The 21,072-nt window shown below is 46.2% G+C and overlaps 2 protein-coding genes across 4 annotated transcripts in view; both read right to left on the minus strand.

Moving 5' to 3' along the window:
* The window catches only part of CDCA7L (cell division cycle associated 7 like), a 211,204-nt gene extending 206,554 nt beyond the window's left edge, over positions 1-4,650 (minus strand). Inside the window, exon 1 of the mRNA XM_010804089.3 lies at positions 4,467-4,650. The gene's annotated coding sequence lies outside the window, so the exon portion shown is untranslated. The remainder of the gene's footprint in view (positions 1-4,466) is intronic.
* Positions 4,651-8,596: 3,946 nt separating this feature from the next.
* The window catches only part of RAPGEF5 (Rap guanine nucleotide exchange factor 5), a 235,203-nt gene continuing 222,727 nt past the window's right edge, over positions 8,597-21,072 (minus strand). For all 3 annotated transcript variants that reach the window (XM_010804110.4, XM_005205289.5, XM_059885819.1), the window contains 2 exons: positions 15,844-15,898; positions 8,597-12,898 (listed from right to left, as the gene is read on the minus strand). In XM_010804110.4, coding sequence (XP_010802412.2) covers positions 12,780-12,898; positions 15,844-15,898 — 174 coding nt within the window. In that variant the 3' untranslated portion in view covers positions 8,597-12,779. The remainder of the gene's footprint in view (positions 12,899-15,843; positions 15,899-21,072) is intronic.

Below are 21,072 nucleotides of genomic sequence, written 5' to 3' on the forward strand. Positions count from 1 at the left end.
TGGAGATGAGTCAAGCAGCCATAAGACAGATTGGGTCTGATCTGGGATGCTGAGTCCAAGTTTTACAGAGAAGCAGCTCGGCTGCCTTGCAAACATGTGAGCCACTAGATGGCGCTCCATGCTCACACTGAACCTGCCAGAATGCCACATCCCCAGTCTGACAGGCTGCCAGGACTGACTTAGCCTTTGGGCACCACAGGCACGGTGCCTAAGGTGCACCATACCTTTAGAAACCCATGCGAGTATTTTACTTTCTTCTAAAATCAAGATAAAAATGGAATATAATATTAATACTACTTTATTATATTCCTCTCTATACAATTCATTCAGATGCTTTCATACATATATACTTACTTATATATAAATATATTTTATTATTATTATTTTTAATGGAGAAAGGGGCTCATTGAAGGCAAAGCGTCTAAGGCCCATGAAAGTCATAATACAGCTCTGACTTCCCTTGCATCACATCTGGAGTGTGGATCAAAAATGTCATTGAAATTGAATGTAGTTCCAGGGAGCACCTCTGTGTGAGGACATCTTTCAAGAGGCCTGCATGCATGCACTTATTTAACTCAACAGACCCACTCTTAGTCACGTGTCCTCTTGCTTTCACCTCCTAAATCCCTCCCCAGTCTGGTGTCTTCCCTGCACACCTATGCTGCCACCTGAGTGTGGGCCACTGATACCTTCTCTTGGACTCTGACAAGTCTCCTACTGGCTGGTTTGCCTCCATGCCCTGCTTTAAGCACCCAGGGTCACTTGCTGAAAATCAAACCTGATGAGGTGAAGTTTTTTTGCTTTAAAGCCTGCCATGATTCTCCACCACCAAGAGAAGTGATCTCTCAAATGGGGTGTGAATACTTGAGGAAGCAGACAAAATAAATCACTGGAGAACAGAAAGAAAACAGAACTTCTACTTATATTTGCCTTTCATCTGCTTCTTTAAACATTTCTGGGTTTTTTGGTATGCTTTATTTCCTTACACATGTGCATTATTTATACATAAATATACATGTATTTGGAAGGGTGTCAGTTTTCACCTTTTTTCACCAGAAGGATGCATCATCAAAAGTGTTTGGAAACTTTCAAAATGACAGCCAAGTCTTTTAGAATCATACATAGGGCCTTTACAATATGAATCAAACCTACCTTTAGGATCTTCCCTGCTTGTTCTAACCACACAGAACACCCCTTAAGAGCCCGAAGCTGTTAAACTTTCAAGCATTTACAAATATTTCAGGCACAGACTGCATCTCCCTAATCAGGACCCTCACTTAACCCGCCTCTCCCCCACGCCAGGCTCCCGCCCTCTGCAGCCTCTCCTGGCTTCTCAGCAGTCCTTCTCTCCCATAGCTGCCTTAGCTATAGCATATTTGTTTGTTTACATTTTTTCTTTTCCCTTTATCCTGTGATGAGGTGTGTGGGTGGGGGTGTCTGGCTGTGTGGGCATATACCCAAAGAAGGGCTATATTGACAAAGCAGCTAGCAGATGCCGGGCACTGGGCTTGAAAAGTGAAAATGAAGTCGCTCAGTCGTGTCTGACTCTTTGCGACCCCATGGACTGCAGCCTACCAGGTTCCACCGTCCATGGGATTTTCCAGGCAAGAATACTGGAGGGGGTTGCCATTCCCTTCTCCAGGAGATCTCCCCAACCGAGGGATTGAACCCAGGTCTCCCGCATTATAGGCAGAGGCTTTACTGTCTGAGCCACCAGGGAAGTCCCTGGGCTTAGTCTCTATCTATGTGTCATTTCAATTCATCTCTCAGATAGGTGACCAACTCCTACCAGTTTGTCTGGAACCTTCTAGGTTTTAGTTCCAAGAGTCCTGGGTCCTAAGAAACTCTTCAGTCTCAGACAAATCAGATGGTTGGTCACCCTATGCAATAACCCCATCACACCAGCAAGCGGACTAGAGCTCAGAGAAGTCATCAAAACTTAGCTGAGCTCTCACAGCTAATCAGCGCTGGGACCTGGCCGCGTCCCTCAGAAAATCAGCACTCTTTCCACCATGCCTGTTCATCAGTGGGGACCATGTCTTTGTCATCTTTGCATCTTCATGTCTGTCATGATCTCTACATATATTAAATAGTTGATGAACAAATGAATGAATGAATGAACTCTCCGAGAGAATCAAAACAGCTGTTACATGGTGACATAGTGAACTAACCAAACCCTCCTCCCTCCCTGTGATTCCACATCATCTCAGAATGTCAGAGAACTGGTCTCAGTGAGGATAAATGACTTGCCCAAGGCCACAGTTCCTGGAAGAACGTGGGGCAGGCACCAGAATTCAGGTTTCCCTGACTCACACTCCAAGGATCTTTCTACTGGAACACTGAGTGAAATAAACCAAAGGGCAAAGAAAACAGTGGGAGAAAACCCAGCTGTTCTTTAACACCTACCCAAAGACACTAAGCAACTCTGAACTGCCAGAATTTGAATCATTTTAAAAACCCTAAGATTGGGAACTTTTCATAAAGGAAAAGTAACTCTGTCAAAAAACAGTTTCCAGGGACTCCCCTGGTGGTAGAGTGGATAAGAATCCACCTGCCATTGAAGGGAACATGGGTTCAATCCCTGGCCCTGAAAGATTCCACATGCCACGGAGCAACTAAGCCCATGCATCACAACTACTGAGTCTGTGCTCTAGGGTCTGAAAAATGTAACTGCTGAAGGCTGTGTACCTGGAGCCCGTAGTCTGCAACGAGAGGAGCCGCCATGAGGAGCAGTGGCCCCGGCTCCCGCAACTAGGGAGGAAGACCACGAGCAGCAACTAAGATCCAGCACAGTCAAGATAAATCATTTTTTTTTTTTTAAAGATTAAATGGTAAATGAAAAGACTGCTTCCAAAAGAACATATCTATGAAACAGAAACAGACATAGACTTGTGGGTGCCAAGGGGTGGTGGGTGAGGAAGGGATGGACTGGGAGTTGGGATTAGAAGATGCAAACTATTATATAGAGAAGGGATAGACAACAGGTCCTACTGTAGAGCATAGGGAACCATATTCAATACCCTGTGATAAACCATAATGGAAAAGAATATTAGAAAGAATCTGTATATGTTTGTGCATGTATGTGTGTATATATATATATAACACTGAAAATCACATTGCTGTATAGAAGAAATTAACACAAGATTGTAAATCAACTCTACTTCAGTAAAATAAACTTAAAAACAAACAAAAACAGCGTCTCCCCATGGGGAGGGCTGAGTACCAGAATATGAAACATACAAACTGCCGTACTTATCATCCAAAGGCCGTTTGTGATCCAATCAATCCTCCCCACTCCGACCCTAAAACAGTCAAGCCTTGGGTCCAAAACAAGCTGGCATCTCCAAAACGGAAGGACTGTTTGGAGACCCAGTGGCCAGGCACGGCCAGCCAGAGAAGAGGCAGCGTCCCAGGCCCCGCCCTGTGCTGCTCTGAAATGCCTGTTTATCTCTGTCTGTATGGTGTCTTCTGGCTTCCAGGCTGAGTCTGTGCTTTGTCCCCCGCCTTTACTGACCTCTTTGATTCTGCAGGGTAAGCTCAGCCCCAGGCCTATGGGAATTCCAATGCATAATGTGAAACATGGGTTCCAGGAGGGCCGTTGGCTGCTCCCCACATCTTGACTCTGGACTCTCCAGAGAATCTGTGGCCCCAACCCCGTTGGTGTCACAGAACAAAAGGAGCCCAACCTCGACCACTAGGGGCCATTGCGTGTGACTGAGGGGACCTGTCCTTCTTTTCCATCTGAATCTGCCGTCAAGGCTCTTTCATGGGAAAGAAGAGGAAGGAAGGAAAGCAAGCTTTATCCCTTCATTCCATCCCCCTCCACCCCAATTTGGGGCACCAGGCTAGTAACACCTGGGAATGTTCCAGCAGCTTGTTCATGGGGGGCAACAAGGGTGCTCAGCCACTGTGAGAGTCAGGGAAATACTTAGCCCTCGTGGGATCTGAGAGTGGCCAAAGGTTAGTCCTGGCAGGACTGCTGGGGAGACGAGGTGGGATGGAGCAGAGGACAAGGGTTCTCCGCGTCCCTAGCAGCGAGAGGGTCGTTTCTGAGCAGGGCTCAGCTAATGCCTCCCGAGGTCTCCTCTGAACTGCGGACGGTGTTCAGGGCCTCGAGGAAGAACGTGACCGTGGTGGCCCTGGGTCACCGTGAGCGTGGTGGCTCTGGACTGCTGGCATAGACCTCAGGTGTGGCCTCGCTGGTATCTGCTCTGGGAAAGGGGACTTGGATTCACCCCAGCTATATGCATTCAGGAATGTGCTGGAATCGCTTCCAGCTCCTCAGACATCACAACACTGGGAAGGCGCTGAGAGCGACCACAGCCCCCGGAGCTCTTCAGCCAACTCCCGTCACCCGCGGGGTCTTGGAGCGTGCAGCGCTGGCCCCGCAAGGCTGCGAATCCCGCGGACGCTGCAGCATTGCTGGGCCGTGAATGTGCCCTTCACCTGCGCCTGGGGACACCTACCTGAGGGCTAAACCTGGGCCGGTGGGGACAGCCAGGGGGGAGGAAATCCACGCAGGCCGGAGGGCCCGGGCCAGCCTCCCCCGCGGTGCTGAGGCTGGAGCGTCCCTTAGAGGGGCAGCGAGCAGCTGCCGGCAGCGGCCTCACCCGGGGCAGGTGCGCGCGTTCAGGGCGGATCGTGCTTCTCGTTCACGGCCGTAGCCCCGCGAGAGCACAGCGCCACCTAGTGCCGGAGTGCCCGCTGGGTAATGGGGATGGTAGAATGGATAATCCTCTGGCTTGCGGGCTTGCCTGAAAGGTTGAGCCTGGCTGAAGTGAAGCGAACGTGTGTCTCTTGGGGAGTGCGGTGGGGTGGGGAGCAGTACCCAGAGGACAGGCTGGGGAACCAAGCAGGGCTCAGATCAGGAGGTGCTTTGTAGGCCTGTTTGGGACTTTTCACTTAATGGTCAACAGCAGGGGGTGCAGAGGAACTTGCCTGATCCATTCCAGCCTGGCTCTCACTCTCATCCCCTTGAAAGAAAGTTCGCTCAGTCATGTCCAACTCTTTGTGACCCAATGAACTGTAGCCCAACAGGCTCCTCTGTCCATGGAATTCTCCAGGCAAGAATACTGGAGCAGGTAGTCATGCCCTCCTCCAGAGGATCTTCTTGACCAAGGGATCGAACCTGGGTCTCCTGCATTGCAGGCAGATTCTGTATCAGCTGATCCACCAGGAAGCCTCATCCCCTTCGGAGAAAGCAGATGACAGATAGTGCCTGCCTGACCCTTTCAAGTGTCAACGTTCTCCAGCTTGGCTCCTTTCTCATTCCCTTGATTTCTGTAATTTTTTTTAAGACTCTGCGTTGTGTTGCAAAAACAAAACAAGAACCCACTGGACCATGGCCCAGTAAAGCAGAGCAGCCAAGCCTCTCACTCACAACAGTGCCTCATTGTGACCTTTGATTTAACCAGGACCTCAAGAACAGAAATCTACAACTGAGACCTAAATGCTGAGCAGGATCAGCACATGCCACCAGATGGCCTGAATGTCTCACATTTTGGTCCCCACAAATGTGTGGAGGCCCTTAGTCCACAAACTGTCATTAAGTATCAAATGTGATTCCCAGGTGGCTCAGTAGTAAAGAATCCGCCTGCCAAGTAGGAGAGGCAGGTTCGATTCCTGGGTTGGGAAGTTCTCCTGAAGAAGGAACTGGCAACCCACTCCAGTATTCTTGCCTGGAGAGTTCTACAGACAGAGGAGCCTGGTGGGCTACAGTCCATGGTGTTGCAAAAGAGTTGGACACGACTGAGCGACTAACACTTTCACTTCTTTTCATAAGAACATGGGTCCTACTAGACAGCTTACACCATAAGGACTTCATTTTAACTTCATAACCTCCGTAAAGGTCCTGTCTCCCAATAAAGTCACATTCTGAGATCCTGGGGGTTGGGACCGTTAACACATGAGTTTTGAGGGGGCCTGATTCAACTCATTACAAAGGCCTGTCCTGGCACTTTGACCCTCTCCCTGGCACTCTCCAACCCCCTTCCCTGCTTTAGCATTTTTTTCTTTAGCAACCTCGTATCATCAGATATACTACTATATATTTTCCTTATCTGTCTTGTTTATTGTCTCATCTTATTTCTCATACCACCTTGTAAGGGAGAAGGCATATGAACTTCCATTTTCTGAGGTGCAGAAATAGCAGCTAAGATGGCAGTGGAAACTTTTGCTGGTTCTCCCAACTCTTCAATGCCTGAGTCTGATTCGAACCTGGCAGTCTAGCCTCACAGGCTAGGTTGGTCCTTTTCCTCACCCTCGAGGCAGCCCACGCAAGATGGGTGGAGAGACCATGCAGGGTGGTTCCCCAAAGAGTTGTGGATGGGACCTAGTCTAGGAACTGAGACAGTGATAAGGAGATTCAGTGCAGGATGGGTCACCCAGGAGGATCTGGGAGTGGACAAGCCTTACTTGGGGCGGGGCAGGTGCAGAAGCCTCCCGGGTACAGTGTGTTGGGGTGGGCAGGAGAAAAGTCCGGGCCAGACTTGAGTGCTGGCTCCAGTCAGGGGGCCTGGGCGAGAAGGCAGAGTGAGGCCAGGTGGCACCAGCCAGGAATATGATGATAACTGAAAAGACGAGGTTCACCCTCGCCGTGGACCCTCCTTACCCCTGGGGAGGCAGCAGCTGGCTCTGTGCTGGAAGCAGACCCTGCTGAGTGGATTCCAGGGCTTTATTTGTCTGTTTATTGCAGGCCTTCATGTCTGCTGGGACTGTACTGTGGAGTCAGCAGGGGCGCCGGGCCGGGAAGGGTGAGGCGCCCTTCCGCTCTTGGCCCACTGCCATTCCCTCCCAGCTGAGGCCCAGCCCAGGTCAACGGGACACAAAGGGCCATGAACAGTTCTTATTTCCCTCATCGGCCTAGTCACTTCCTGAAACAAAACAAAACCAATTATCTCTAGCAATTGCAGATCTGCACCAGTTTTCTTAATAGCCAGGGGCTGAAAGTGATCTTAGAGATCTTCTCCCAGATTGCTCATCTGATGACTGAACTGCTGGCTGGTTTTAGGTCTGTTGGAACTTCTCTGGTAGGGAAGAGCTCGTCTCTGATAGCGAAGGCAATTCTGCCCGCCTGGGCAAATCCTGGTAGAGCCCCTGCCCCCCTCCCTCCAACCCTAGCGAGCTCTGCATCCTCAGTGTGGCTTCAAGATTCCACACCTTTGTAAGGAGCAAGTAAGTCTCACATTACTTATTTAGCAAATGTCTGGTGCATATTATTTTCATCTGGCATTCTTATTAGTAAGAATCAATGATCTCCCCATGTAGAACAGCAGTTTAAAGGGGGGGGGGTACCAAATTATTTATCTTCCCAATCTCTTTAACCCCTGGACGGATAACTAAGAGGGCAGAATGTGAAGAACTTGTATGCTATTGAGGTTTACTTCTATAGCTTGGGAGGTGCTGCTGAAGGATTTTGAGCTAGGATCTGTATTTTAGCAAAAAAAAAAAAAAAAAGAGAGGAAAGAAAAAAAAATCAATTTTGAAAGGGAATATTTAGATGAAAGGGAGGAAGCCTAAATAGGTCACTGTAATGGTTGAAGTAATGAATAGTGAGGGCCTGACCTCATGCAGGGACGTGGGGACACAGCAGCTGGTGGAGAACTAGATGAGCAAGGGCTATTGGATGTGAGCAATCAAGATAGCTCCCGTAGTTTGAACTTGGCCATCCATCTCCATACATGGTTCTCCAGGAGAAACAGACTTACCAGATATGAGACACCCCAGAGCCACGGCTGCTGGGAAAGGCCCTGCTGTTGCCTTAATTCTCCCCGGTGTCCTAGAGACTGCATTAGTCAGCCGTGGTGAAATGCTGCCCAGGGGTCGCTCACCCCACCCCTCCATTCAGTCTCAGTAGCTTCTAATGAGGGTGTTCTCTCTCTCCCTCAAATGATACATCGTCCACAAGCTGGAGAGTCCAGTGGATGGAGACACCTCTACCTGGGCACTGCGGGTCTCACAGAAGAGACATGGCGGCCACAGGCTACCTCAAAGCTTCAGTCTCCAAGCCACACAGGTCACTCCTTGCCTTTTTCACTGCACAGAGGATGACGTTTAGCCGGTACTCAATCCAACATAATCCTCCTGCAGGGAAGGATCAGCACATGCCAGAGGCCAAGCTTGACACCAATGGGCAGGATGTATAGAAGGGCTAGAGGACAGTTGGTGTGACAGTCTAATGTCTTTCCGGCCTGTGGAGCATATCATTACCACCCTTCTGCTTCAGCATCTCACCCCGGCTCTTGTGCTGCCACTGGCCCCAGCCTCGAGCATCCCCACAAGGGCCTGGAACTTCCCTCCATGTCTGGGCTGGCTAGGGAGAGCACCCCATTCCACTTGAGTGAGGTGAGGTGCTGGTGAGGGTTGTCAGACTCTGCACATCCCAGAAAAGGACGCGATTTCCAACACAGCATGTTTAGGTTCTGCAATAACTCCATAAATGATTTTGGCTTCCACAGGCCACCTGAGAATCTCCTCACCTACCTGTAGCACACTCTGGGTAAACGATTCCTGAGTTTCCATCTGAGCATAATATGGTACCAGAATACTGGCTATAGAGTCCCCAAACATCACAAAGCAAGACGTTCTGAGGCGTGAATAGTGTATCTTTAACATAATCTTATATTTGGAAAAGCAGTTTTTTAAAAAAACACTTGAAAATACAAGGTAACAGTAACTTACGTAAGTTTTCACCTTATATTGCTTGGCCATTTTTACATATAAATTATTGCTTACTAGCTTTGATAAATACACAGCACAGTCATATGTACAGAAGCAGAAAGCATGAGATATGAGAAAGAAAATACTGTTAATGGCAATTCTGGTAATTCCACAAGTGTTTCATATTTACCAGCTCTTCTAATGGTGGAAAACTACAAAGTGTAGTCCCTGAGAAGTTAGGTAGGCGCCCTGATTGCAGGTTTTCTATCTTCTAACTGTTAACGCAAGCTGACAAGGTCACAGCACTCAAGAGTCCTTGCTTCTGGTTGACTTCATCCCAGTCTTTAATAAACAGTGTAATACGAATACAATAAATAGGCTATGCAAATAAATAGTACTCTGCTAAAAAATGTTTAGTATATACAGCTTTGCTTTATATAGTACATTTTCATTTAACTTTTTGGCAATTTTAAAAAACATTTTTCCAGCACTGGTTCTAAGCACAATGGCTCACTGGTTAATAAGCAGGCTGAAATTTTAAGGACACGTCTTTGAAGCATTTAAAAGAAACTCCGCATTAGACCGCATTTAAAAGAAACTCTGTGTTAGACCACCACAGTGGATCTGATCTGCCCCTAGTTTCTGAGAAGTTCGGATTCCCTGTGCCACCCAGGGACACTTGGGATCTGTGGTGAGTGATGCCCACAACAAAACCACAGGGCGGGGATCAGGGCAGCCGTCAAGGCCAGGCTCCAGGGATTGAAAGCCACCAACGCCTTCTCTTTCACACTACTGCTTCTCCCTACGCAGAGATGAGTACACTTCTCCCCACAAATTGAGAGGGGTGGGCTTTTACTTTGTCCTCATGCCTCGGAATTTCAGGTATGCTCTACCCAACTTGCTTGTGGATAGGGGTCTAAGACAATAAATTTATTCTGAGATATCAGAATAAAGTAAATGTAGGTGATAAGAAGTATCACTACAACCATTCAGCAATTGTACAGATTGTAACAGTGAATTTAAAAAACTGTGGTCTTTGGAGGATCTGCAAATGTGTATGAAAAAATTTAATATTTTTGGAATGGTTATGATTTTGCCTATTGGGAACTGTTGCTGGGGCTTCCCTGGTGGCTCAGATGGTAAAGAATCTGCCTGTAATGCAGGAGACCTGGGTTCAGCCCCTGGTTTGGGAAGATCCTAGAGAAGGGAATGGCGCTACCCAGTCCAGTACTCTTGCCTGGAGAATCCCATGGACAGAGGAGCCTGGTGGGCTACAGTTCATGGGGTCACAAAGAGTCAGACACAACTGATCAAAGAGCACACTATCCTTTGCTAATTTCTAAAGAGGGCTGGTTTGCTGGAATGCTGACAAATCCAAAGACACACAGGACTGTCTGAAAGTTGTGCTGTAGCAAAAAGAACCCTCTTAGAAGGGCCCATGCACTCCTCGCTGGTGAAGGTTGCTGATACATGAGATGTTTCAGAGTGAACGGAGATTTTATGCAACTGTGAAAATCTAAGAGTTGGAAAGGAGCTTATACATCTTCCTGGTGAGGGAATATGACCTACCCCTATTAACAGGGACCCAGCTTAAATTCTGTGCAGCCTGCTCACTGAGACAACTCCAGACTTGTTAGAAAGAGTCCCATGTTAAGCTTGATCTGGTCCCCATGATCCTGCTTGAATCCTTCAGTTCCAGATACAGGCCTTCTCAGTGCTTCTGAAATTTCTGAGACCTGCTGCCAGAGAAACCTCTGGAGACTGTTGTTAAATTTCAGAAGATTTGGAGATTATGACTTTCAGAAGATGGGGATGGAAAAGCACATCTAAACAGAACAAAATCCTCCTTTCCTTTTGCTGCCCTGAGAGCCATGTGCGCCCCATGACTGGGGGAGACCCCGAGAGCCACACGAGCCCCATGACTGGGGGAGAGCCCGAGAGCCACGTGCGCCCCATGACTGGGGGAAACAGAAGGCGAGCACCCTTCTCTTCCCAGTCTGTTTCTACTCATACCACATGCGGGTAAACTAAATGCACCCTCAGAATCTGTTCAGGCCCGGTGTACATGTGGATTTGTTTGGCCATGCACATATCTGAGCTGAGGTCCAAGCAGCAGGTGCTGTGTTGAAATAGCTCTCCACTGGGGCAACTGCAGTAGTTCTAGATGGAGCAGTGTAAATCTAATGCGAATAATCACGCAAACTCTAAAACACAGAGATGATGTCAAAACAGCCTCACAGGATCAGAATGGCTAAATGCTACTCCCTAAGAATAGAGAAAAGACCAAAGCACACGGGTGCTGTCAGCCCACACCGTCACCAGTAATCGCCAAGGGGAGCGCATCACTGTTTGATCAGCCTTGAGAGAAATCGCTTTTCCCTGGTTCTGATGGTTCTGATTGCTTCCAGTGAGTTTCATTCCATTCCCAGCTGGCTGGGGCATTTCTCTGAGTGGACCAGCCCAGGATGGTGCCTTTCTGTCAAGCCCTGTTCATTTTCAGGACTGAAGGACGCAATGGGACAGACTCTCAAAGTCCTTCCCAAATTTGCTCCATGCGGTTCTTTCGAGTCAACTCTCCAGGCCAGCGTGGTTGCCAAGTCCAGGGAACAACGCTGGACACGTCTCAGTGCTGACGCGCTGATGAGAGGAGGAAGCGGATCTGTACAGGCGCCGAGGAGAGGAGCTGGCAGGGCTGGCGAGAGGGGCTCCAGGGCCACATGTGTGGAAATGAAAGGACCTAATATGGGAAGCGGGAACTTTGTATTTAAGCGAAGTGACAAGGATCTGGCTGGCAGGGATGGATTTCAATATTGTTTCCCACAGGTCTTTTTTGTTCATTTGAAGGTTGAGGCAAACCAGTTCGTGAGAACAGCCAGAGGTCTTATTTACCGTAGGAGCCCCAATCTCTAAAAATGGAAATAAAAAGAGATCTAAAAGACTCTGAGACTTTGAGAAGAAAAAAGAGGCAAATTATAGAAAGGCCCCCTGCCTTGGTTGGGAGGTGGGCTACAGGACTTCTAAGTGTCCAACATAAATCAGATATTTGGATCTCTGGGGGCTCTTTCCATCTGCTGAAAGACAGGCCACTGCCACTGTTCTATATCCCTTCTTCTTCTCCAGGGAGCGCTAAGCGGTCCACACATCAAATCCCATGTACACCCCCTGTACTGGTGGTTCTCATTCCAGAGTGTAGGCACGAGGTGGCCGAAGCGTGAGAACACAAGGGCACTGCCAGGCGCGAGATGATGGACTTTTGTGACTCTGTCACCCCCAGAAACAGTTACAGAGTGCCCGTGACGTGGCAGGCACTGTGCTTTTGTCAAAAATTGTACTGTATTTGAGGAGAGATGAGAGCCTGTCTGCACATGTAAAGAAAATCCCCAGAAAGTAAACAGTGAGTCAGTTTCTTAAAGATGACTATTTTTCCGTATTGGCAAAGCAACTTAGTCTAACTCACTTACAGAAGTAAATCAAGTTGTGCAGAAATGAATTTTACCCGCAAGCATACAGCACTAAGTGACTGAGCTGCTAAGAAATGCATGCCTCGACATTTCTCTTCTGGAGATTAGAGCAGGGGTGGCAGCTGCCAGTGCTCACTGCCTCCTTAGACACAAGTAGCTTTTGGTGATGTCCTAGTTTGTAACGATGGAGACCAGTCCATCTCCATAGAAACCTAGAGATGCCATCACTGTCTTTGAGTGTTCAGACGAGCTCCTACTCTGACAGCCTATACACAGCCATCTACTGCCAGGCCAAGTAAAGCTCCCTGCTGGCTCCTGTGCACTCTAACCAAGCTGTCTGGTCACCGCATGACAAGGGGCGGCCTCCTGCCTTGACGCTGGCACGTCGCAAAGTGAACAATGGATTGGCTCAACACGGTGATCCTAAAAAGCCAGACTTCTCATTTCGAGAAAGTTTCTGCCTCCTCTTCTGCCGTCTCCTTTCGATAGCAGCCTCTCCCCAACTCAGGTGGCTGACATCACTTCCTGAGCACGCTCTGGCTGGCTTTGCTGTGTGCGTCTTATTGTGATACGCTGATAAAACTCAGCAACTTTTCTCGCAGGAACATAACACGCTTGGCACTGCGGTTCCGGGGGAGGCGAGGCAGTGCGCGGTGAGGCTCATACCCGCGGCTCGATCCTGTGCGAGAGCTCAAATAGGGCTTGCTGGCTGTCAATGACGTACAGGTGATGCACGTACGACTTTAACTCCGGGTGCTCTTTTGGAGATATGTCACCTCCTATGTTGGGGAAGGGGGAAAAAGTCAATCTCATGAGAGCAGTAAGCTATTTCTAAATACCAGTAAAACCCTGCATGAAGATACAGTGTAACTCCAGAAAGGTTGACCCTCATTTGTCATAATCCCAGAAGAGATGTCTGTTTGCTAATCACGTAGATGCTTTCTGGGCTCAGACTAGATTCCTCAGGTGAGGTGATTAGACTGGCAAGATATGTTTTACCAACCTTGATAGAGAGAGTGATGTCTCCTCACATGATACAGTATTTAGTGGTTGTTATGATCTTCTCCCCCAAACGGGAAACAGCACAGAAACGGCAGGTAAGTGGCAGAGCAGGACTGGAGCCCAGACCACGAGGCACCCAGGTCCATGGTCTTGGCTCCCCACTAAATGGCCTTCACAGGCTCTTGCATAGGCTGGAACTGTCAGAAATCACTGCTAATCCGGTGACTACATGGACACAATAGTATTTTATTTTTTTAACTATTTCATATAATTTTTTGGTGTCCTTTTTTTTTGGGAGGTGCAGGATTTAAGGGAGCAACTGAGTGAACAAACATTGCTGAAGTGAACTGAAAGTCTGGTTAACAGGCAAAGAAGGTTCAGGAAGTATGTGGATGGGCTGACATTCGCCCAGCAAAAGACAAGGCAAGGGGGTTCCTACTCCCAAACGCCCAGCAGACCAAGGGCCACAAGAGGCTCTGGAGCACTGTGAACCCTGCATGCCATGCTGCTGGCAGCTGTGATAAGGAACCAGAGATAAAGTAGCCTGGACAATGGGGCAGGCCCACTTCCCGTAGTCAAAAACAAGCAAACAAAAACCCCCCTCATGGCCTGTGGAGATGGGCTGAGCTACATTCCAGACACACAAGGTAACTGTGAGCCTCCATGATCCCTGGGGTTTCGGATGGAGAAGCAGGGGGTGAGTTCAGCTTGAGCAGAAGGAAAAGGCCCTCAGGAAGCTGAGCATTCTAATGCAGAAATTTTTTCTCTTGAGGAAAACCTATTTCCCCCTCCTCTGTGACAGATATGTTTTCTAAGGAAATAACTTAAGGTGTGTATATTATGGATGGCTTGTAGTCCTTAGGTTTAATAGAAACAAGGCTTTCCAGTTCAAAAAGTAAAAGCACCGAGAGTTAAAAGGTTTTACCATCCTCCTTGTTTGCTTTAGAAAACATGATGCTCCCAAGATAATTTTGTTGTTAAGTTTCCAGTCTTAAAAAGATGGCAAGAGGAATGCTTCCAACCATGATGCATGACCCTTGCAGGGCACTCTGTAATTCAAAGTGGCTTTCCAAGTGCTGATGTCGGTTAACCCTGCCTATATAAACTGTCAAAATGAATTTAGGTAATTCAGTTCCAAACTTGATTTTTAAAGATAGGTAAATACAAAACACCAAATGGCCTGACGGTCATTTAAATTTCTCCTTTGCTTTGTGTCTTGCAGACTCATCCTCTGGTGATGGGAGGTTGACTGCAAGATCAAGGCCAGCCACACTGCTCTAACCCTCCTGCCCACATGTGCAGTGTATATAGACCAGAAGCCCTTGGCAAGTGAGACCGAGGTCCCAGAATTTGCTGAGAACCCAAAAATGCATGGGAAGCAAAGGAGGGTGAAAGAAATACAAATCCTTTACTCATCAGCAATATTATGCTTATACCTTTGAATGAATCTCCATGCCAATGTTCTTAGCTATTTCTATTGAAACTGCATTATACTTGAGTAGTTAATGGAGAATTATATAAGCATGTATCAAATAGTATTTGCTGATGTGAACATTCAGAAGATTAGGTCCTGTATTTATAATTCTCTCTTTCAAGTAGAAATTTCGTAATTCACTCAGAAGTTCACTCCAACTGCTTTGTTGGAGGACAATAAAGCTACTCAAGACTGGAAACGGAAAGAAAATTCTTAAGAGTATGTAACAGAAAGAAAATTCTTAAGGAATATGTACCAAAGTGTTAGCAATATTTTCCTTAGGAAGTAGGACTTTGATCATTCTACTTTACAGTTCTGTATTGTTGAAAAACATTGGTTTACAATGAGTATGTATTACTTAAAGTTAGGTTTTACTTAGTGGTCACTTCTGATTGATTTATAATTATGAACTCTGTCTTTAAAAAAAAAACAACAAAAAAAACCCCCTGCCTTTTTATCTCTAAAGTCTGTGCAAGGTGAAGGAAAGGGTACCAGCCAGGTGGTCTGAGGAACGGCTGAGAGAGTCAGCCTCTCAGAGCCGGGGTCTTCTGTTCTGCATCCACAGAGTCAATAACCTCCATTCACTAGCCCTGGGGTCAGGATTCTACTGCCCATGTGAAAGCTCCCTGAACTCAATACATCTCAATTTCCTTCCTTCCTGCAATGTCTTAACATCATTTAAACATAATGTAAATTATTCCTGAGACTTAAAAAGAAACAAATATTCCTATATACATTAGTCTCAGTGGGGAATCTACAAAAGAGCTCAAAAAAACACTTTTTCAGTGAAAGGAAGCTCCAGACAGGAAGTTTTCGCTGGAGAGGAGAAAAGATTCTGGAAAACTACTTTGGGCACTTTTACAAACTATATTCCTATTCCAGGAAGGCTCCAGGCAGGGAGGTGAAGGACAGGGTCACCCCTGATAAACCCACAGGTCATTCTGAGCCAGAGGACGAGCAAACAAGACTTTCGGGGGCGGGCGCTGGAATGGGAGCTTCTGACAGTTGTAAGTCACACTGTACAGTGAAAACCTGCTGCTGGGGCAGGATGAAGAGCTGCCATTTCTTATCTTACTCTCTGTCCCAAACATGCAGTGATGAGACGGAGAAATACAATACATGCATATGATGTGAATATTATATTTTACCACGTGTTTTAATTTTCTGTCACCAAATACTTGTGAAATGGCCATAGTCTGTACCAATGTGTGACAAATGAACATGCCGTAACCAGCTTCAACGACTCACCAAACTGGTTGGTCCTGCAGTGTCTAAGGGTCCGGACAGTGTCGGCGATCATGTGCTGAAAGGCAGGAGAGGAAGCACATCAGTGGAAGGCTCATTTCTGGTGTCGCTGAAGTAGCAGTGGGGCAGGGCTGAATGGTCTAATCCCACTGGATGTACACAGAAAAGCTGCATTTGGCACTAGACATGGCTTTAATTGAGTATACTGAGTTTAGATTACAAAAGAATATCCAGACCTTGTGTGCAGAAATAGTGGCTCTCAACCCCAGTTGCACAGATTCTAACCAAGACTTGTAAAAACATACTGTAAAGAATACAGCACAAAACAACCTACTTAACATGAGAAAATATCTGTAAATACTATGACTGATAAGGAGTTAATATGCAAAATATATAAAGAGCTCATATAACTCAACATCAAGAAAACAGACAACCCAATTACAAAATGAGCAGACAACCTGAATAGACATTTTTCCAAGGATGACATACAGATGGCTGACAGCGTATGAAAAGATGTTCCAACACTGTTAATCATCGGCTGCTAAGTCGCTTCAGTTGTATCGTTAATCATCAGAGAAATGCAAATCAAAACCGCAAGGAGATACTACCTCACACCTGTCAGAATGGCTAACATAAAGACCACAAACGTTGCTGAGGACATGAAAAAAGGGAGCCCTTGCACACTGTCGGTGGGAATGTAAACTGGGGCAGCCGCTATGGAAAACAGTATGGAGATTCCTCAAAAAACTAAAAACAGAACTATCATATCCAGCAATTTCACTCCTGGGTCTACATCTGAAGCAAATGAATACTAATTCAAAAGGACATATGCACCCCAACATTCACAGCAGCATTATTCACAGTTGCCAAGATAAGGAAGTGACCTAAGTGTCCATCGGCTGGTGAGTGGATAACGATGCCGTGACATATATACATACATACAATGGAATACGACTCAGACAGTAAAAAGAATGCAATTTTGCCATCTGCAACAATATGGATGGGCTTGGAGGGAGAAAGACAAACACTGTATGATATCACTTATACGTGGAGTCTAAAAAATAAACTAGTGAATATAACAAAATAGAACAGATTCACAGAAATAGAGAGTAAACTAGCGGTTGGTCACCAGTTGGAGGGGAAGGAGGGAGAGGCAAGATAGGGGAAGGGGATTAAGCAGTACACATTATTACACGTAAAATAAATAAACTACAAGGATATAGTACAACATAGAGAACGTGGCCAATATTTTATAACAACTATAAATGGGGTAGAACCTTTAAAAATTATGAATCACAAAGTTGTACACCTATAACTTATATACTACTGTATACTAACTATACCTCAAATAAAAAGAAAAAATAAATATTTAAAAGATAATATATTAAAAAGTGCAGCATGTCCAACCTCAACCTACCTGTCCACATTTGGAAGGTAGGTTTCACTTCAGAAGTTTCACCTCCTCCCCAGGAAGTCTTTCTGAGGTCTCCCTTCTGGACCCGGGAGGCTCCATTCTCCACCTCCCCACCGCTCTGGGTACAGTGGTTACTGGGCTTGTGGTGTTGTGATCAGGGTGGGACTTTCCTCCTCCTCTAGACCAGCTATCACAAGAGGGCCTTGCAGCCCCAGCACCTACCATACAGCACATACATAGCCTCACACACACCTGCTGAACGCATGCAGGGATTTTGTGGAATCAAAGACTCAAGAAACTCAAATGGTGATAGGAAAGGGGATGTTTATGAAAGACGAACATCTTCTAAAACATCAATATCTTTACAGAGACTGTTCCCTGCTTATTATTTACATTCCCTTTCCTAGTCTTCAGTTTTCTGCTTTAATTTCTAAAGTTCTCGAAAGTTCTTTTCATCTCCAGGAAAAGGTTTCTTACGCAGCTCCTTCCTGTTGACAAGACCCCTCGTCTCATACTCGTGTGCCTGCACTATCTTCCAGCTTGCTCTACCATAGTCATTTTTCCATGGCAAAGGAAAGACAGCATTTAGGACAAGACCAATCTCCTCTACACTTCCTCCTGTGCAGTTGGCAGAATAATCTCCAAACATCTGTCATCCTGTTCCCGCGCTCTGCAAGTCTACAGTGACTCCATACGCTGTTTCATACAAAATTCAAACATCACCCTATAATTCCAGAATCAACATTATTCATAATCTGGTCCTCCAAACCTTCCTAAATGGGTATCATCTTTTTCTTACTAATTGAAATATAGTGATTTACAGTATTATAATAGTTTCTGGTATACAACACAGTGATTCAAAATTTTTATAGATTATACTCCATCTAAAGTTATTATAAAATATTGGCTATATTCATCTGTGTTGTACAATACATCTGTATATAGTATTTATTTTATACACAGCAGTTGGGACCTTGGGCCATCATTTTTCATGTCCTGCCCACACACACTGAACACAGGTAATCTATAGGCAGCAAACCCTCAACAAATTATGGCTAATGTAATAATGTTGACACTAAAACAATTACTTAAAATGCAGCAGACCTCCAGAAACATTATTTGAATATGACCTACTTCTTAGATTGTTCTCATGGGCTGCATTTCTATTGTATTTCTACTCAATAGTGAAAAAATTAAATGGGACAGTGATTACAGCAGCAGCCCGAGTTGCAACTGTAAAGGAAATGAGATCTGACTCACGTCTGTGAATGTATTGTTAAATTTCCTTCCCCCAATTTTCCCACTATTCCCAGGACCGCTCTCTCGCTGTTTTAAGGTATGGCGTCACCTCGATCTCTATCACGTGCCATGCGCACAGCTGATGCAAGGCTGGTACTCAGGGCAGCACTGCAACCTGAGCCCAGATCTCATCTTCAGGTTTTCCAAAGTGGGAGGGAAGAGCTATGATGAAGGATGATGTCTTAACATTGAGGGATAAAGAGAAATATAGAAGAATGCATTTTTTTCCTTTATTATTTAATGGTCTGAGGCTGATACGTTTGGAGCAGCTAAGGCAGCGAGGGGAACAATAGAAAACTTATTACATCCATTGAAGCACTTCTGAGCCTTCTCTGTTCTCTGACCTAATGTGTTGGCGGGATCAGCCTGATAAAGATAATACACTGAATTATCTGCTCGCTGGCTAATATATCCATCATAAGGAACTGGCTTCCCACAAGTTAATCCAGTTAGGATCTGCTGGTTCATTATTGTGAAAGATGATGCTATTTTAGCTTAAGTGAAACCCTGTCTTTTGCTAAGAAACACGCTGGAACTACTGACTCTAGTAGGAAATTCAGTTTCACTCTCTGGCATCCCAGTATAACATAGGGCTTTAAACAATGTAAAATAGAGTTTTGTCCTTCCAGAAAAAAATTCTGACTTCACCCTGAATTCTCTGTGCAAGGAGGGGGGTCAGCATACTGCTTCTTAAGTGCCATCTGCTTTGAGGACCAGGAACTCAGTAACGCTACAAAATCTGCTCCCTTTAGAAATGACATGCTAGCTGAGTCCATGACGGGTGTGCTGTGTGCCAAGGGTCTGCCGCACAAATGGATAACTGCACTTATCTTCTAGCCAGCTTTTTAGTAAGAGTTCTCTTCAACAATTTAAAATTTAAAATGAAAGATTACCTGTTTATACCTCATTATTTCACTAGGCTTTATTAAAATATTAAGGGTACATACAGTATTGACCCTAAGAGAAGTCCTATGGCCAGTCTGAAGTCTTGTCTCTGTGAAAGCAAGGCCCTAGACTATGTTGGTTGGCATCAAAAGGCTTCTACTGGAAAAAGCCGGGGAAGACCAGAGACGCTGGTCAGAATGAAATAGAGAGGGTGCAGGAAGCCTTCCACTGCTCTTTCCCAATCTGTGCATTTTTCAAATTGTTCCCTCACTTGGAGAGCTCCATCTGAGAGGAAATGACACAATGAACTTGAGTCACAGGTTCCCTTTGGGAAGAAGGTCAACCACCAGTCTACCTTTCACAAGAGACAAACTCAGCGTGTACCGAGCGCCTCCTGCTCTCCCGCGTTCCCATGGGTTCCTCAGGGTGAAGGGCACAAGACCCTCAGAGGGAACGCCTCTTGGTGTTTCACACCTTGCCCCTCCTCTTCACACACACTTACCCAAGCTTATCTCGCGTTCTTAAGCGGAGGCGTTGGCCAAGATTTGAAATAAATATTGACCAGCAGCTTCATATTCCTGTGGTCATTTCACTAATATCAAACACTGGAGACAACCCACCAACAGGCTAGTGTGTTGCTGCCTACAGTCTAAGGCCACAAATAGGTCCTGGGATCTTCAGAACATTACTGGGTGACACAGAACAACCTCTAAAAAATAATATTTTTCATACAAGAATAATACTTTTAATACAAGAAGACTCAATACTTTAAATATCTATTTCAGGTGTGTTGATTTGACTGAAGTATGTAAAATAACTGAGCTCAATTCCAAAGCACATAGTGTCGGGAGAGACTTGAAAAGCTATGGACGTGTCCACTTAAACTCTAACTACCCAGAAAGCGATCATCCTCAAATTATTAAAACAGAGCTATGGCAAGATACCCTAAGATGTCAGTCTCCCAGATCCCAGCTGCTTGGGTGTTCAGGTTGTACAAGAGCTGCCTGCACTGACACCGTGCCATCTCCTCCCGTGTGAGTGAGTTAACCTCACAGTTAGAGCTGGGCACCTAGGAGGCAATGGTCAGAGGCTAAACCGTGTTTGGACTCATCAGCTGGTACTGTTCTTTGGTTATGGTCTATGGGCCCCCAACTCACTCAACCTTCTCTCAAATGCCTGACCTGGTCTCACAGGGAACCAGGGGCCCATTCCTGAGAGTCCACATGAATCCATTACCATTACTAAAAAGGTCACTCAAAGGTCAGGGTCTATGGACAGGGGTCACTGATATCATCTTTAATCATGCATGGCAGGCTCATCTCTGACACGAAAGTTCATCTGTCAAACAAATCCATTCTTGTAGTCAACAGGGTCTCCTTGGAGCAGTTTCACAGTTGCTCAGCCCTTACAGGCAACTCCGCCTCTGCCCTCAGCTGGTGAGAAAGGCTAGGAGGAGCCTGCTGCATGACAGAGCACCCAGGAACGTCCAAGAAAAAGCATTTCAGGAATGTGTAAGAAGGGGCTCGCTGGGGGGCCCCTTCTCACGGGCTCACTTTCTCACTTTGCATGAGGTGGTCTCACATAGCGGCAGCACCTGCCCACAGGCTGATAAATGGGTGGTCCTTCCTCTCCCA

Source organism: Bos taurus, chromosome 4, assembly GCF_002263795.3.
Source record: "Bos taurus isolate L1 Dominette 01449 registration number 42190680 breed Hereford chromosome 4, ARS-UCD2.0, whole genome shotgun sequence".
Taxonomy (NCBI): Eukaryota; Metazoa; Chordata; class Mammalia; order Artiodactyla; family Bovidae; genus Bos; species Bos taurus.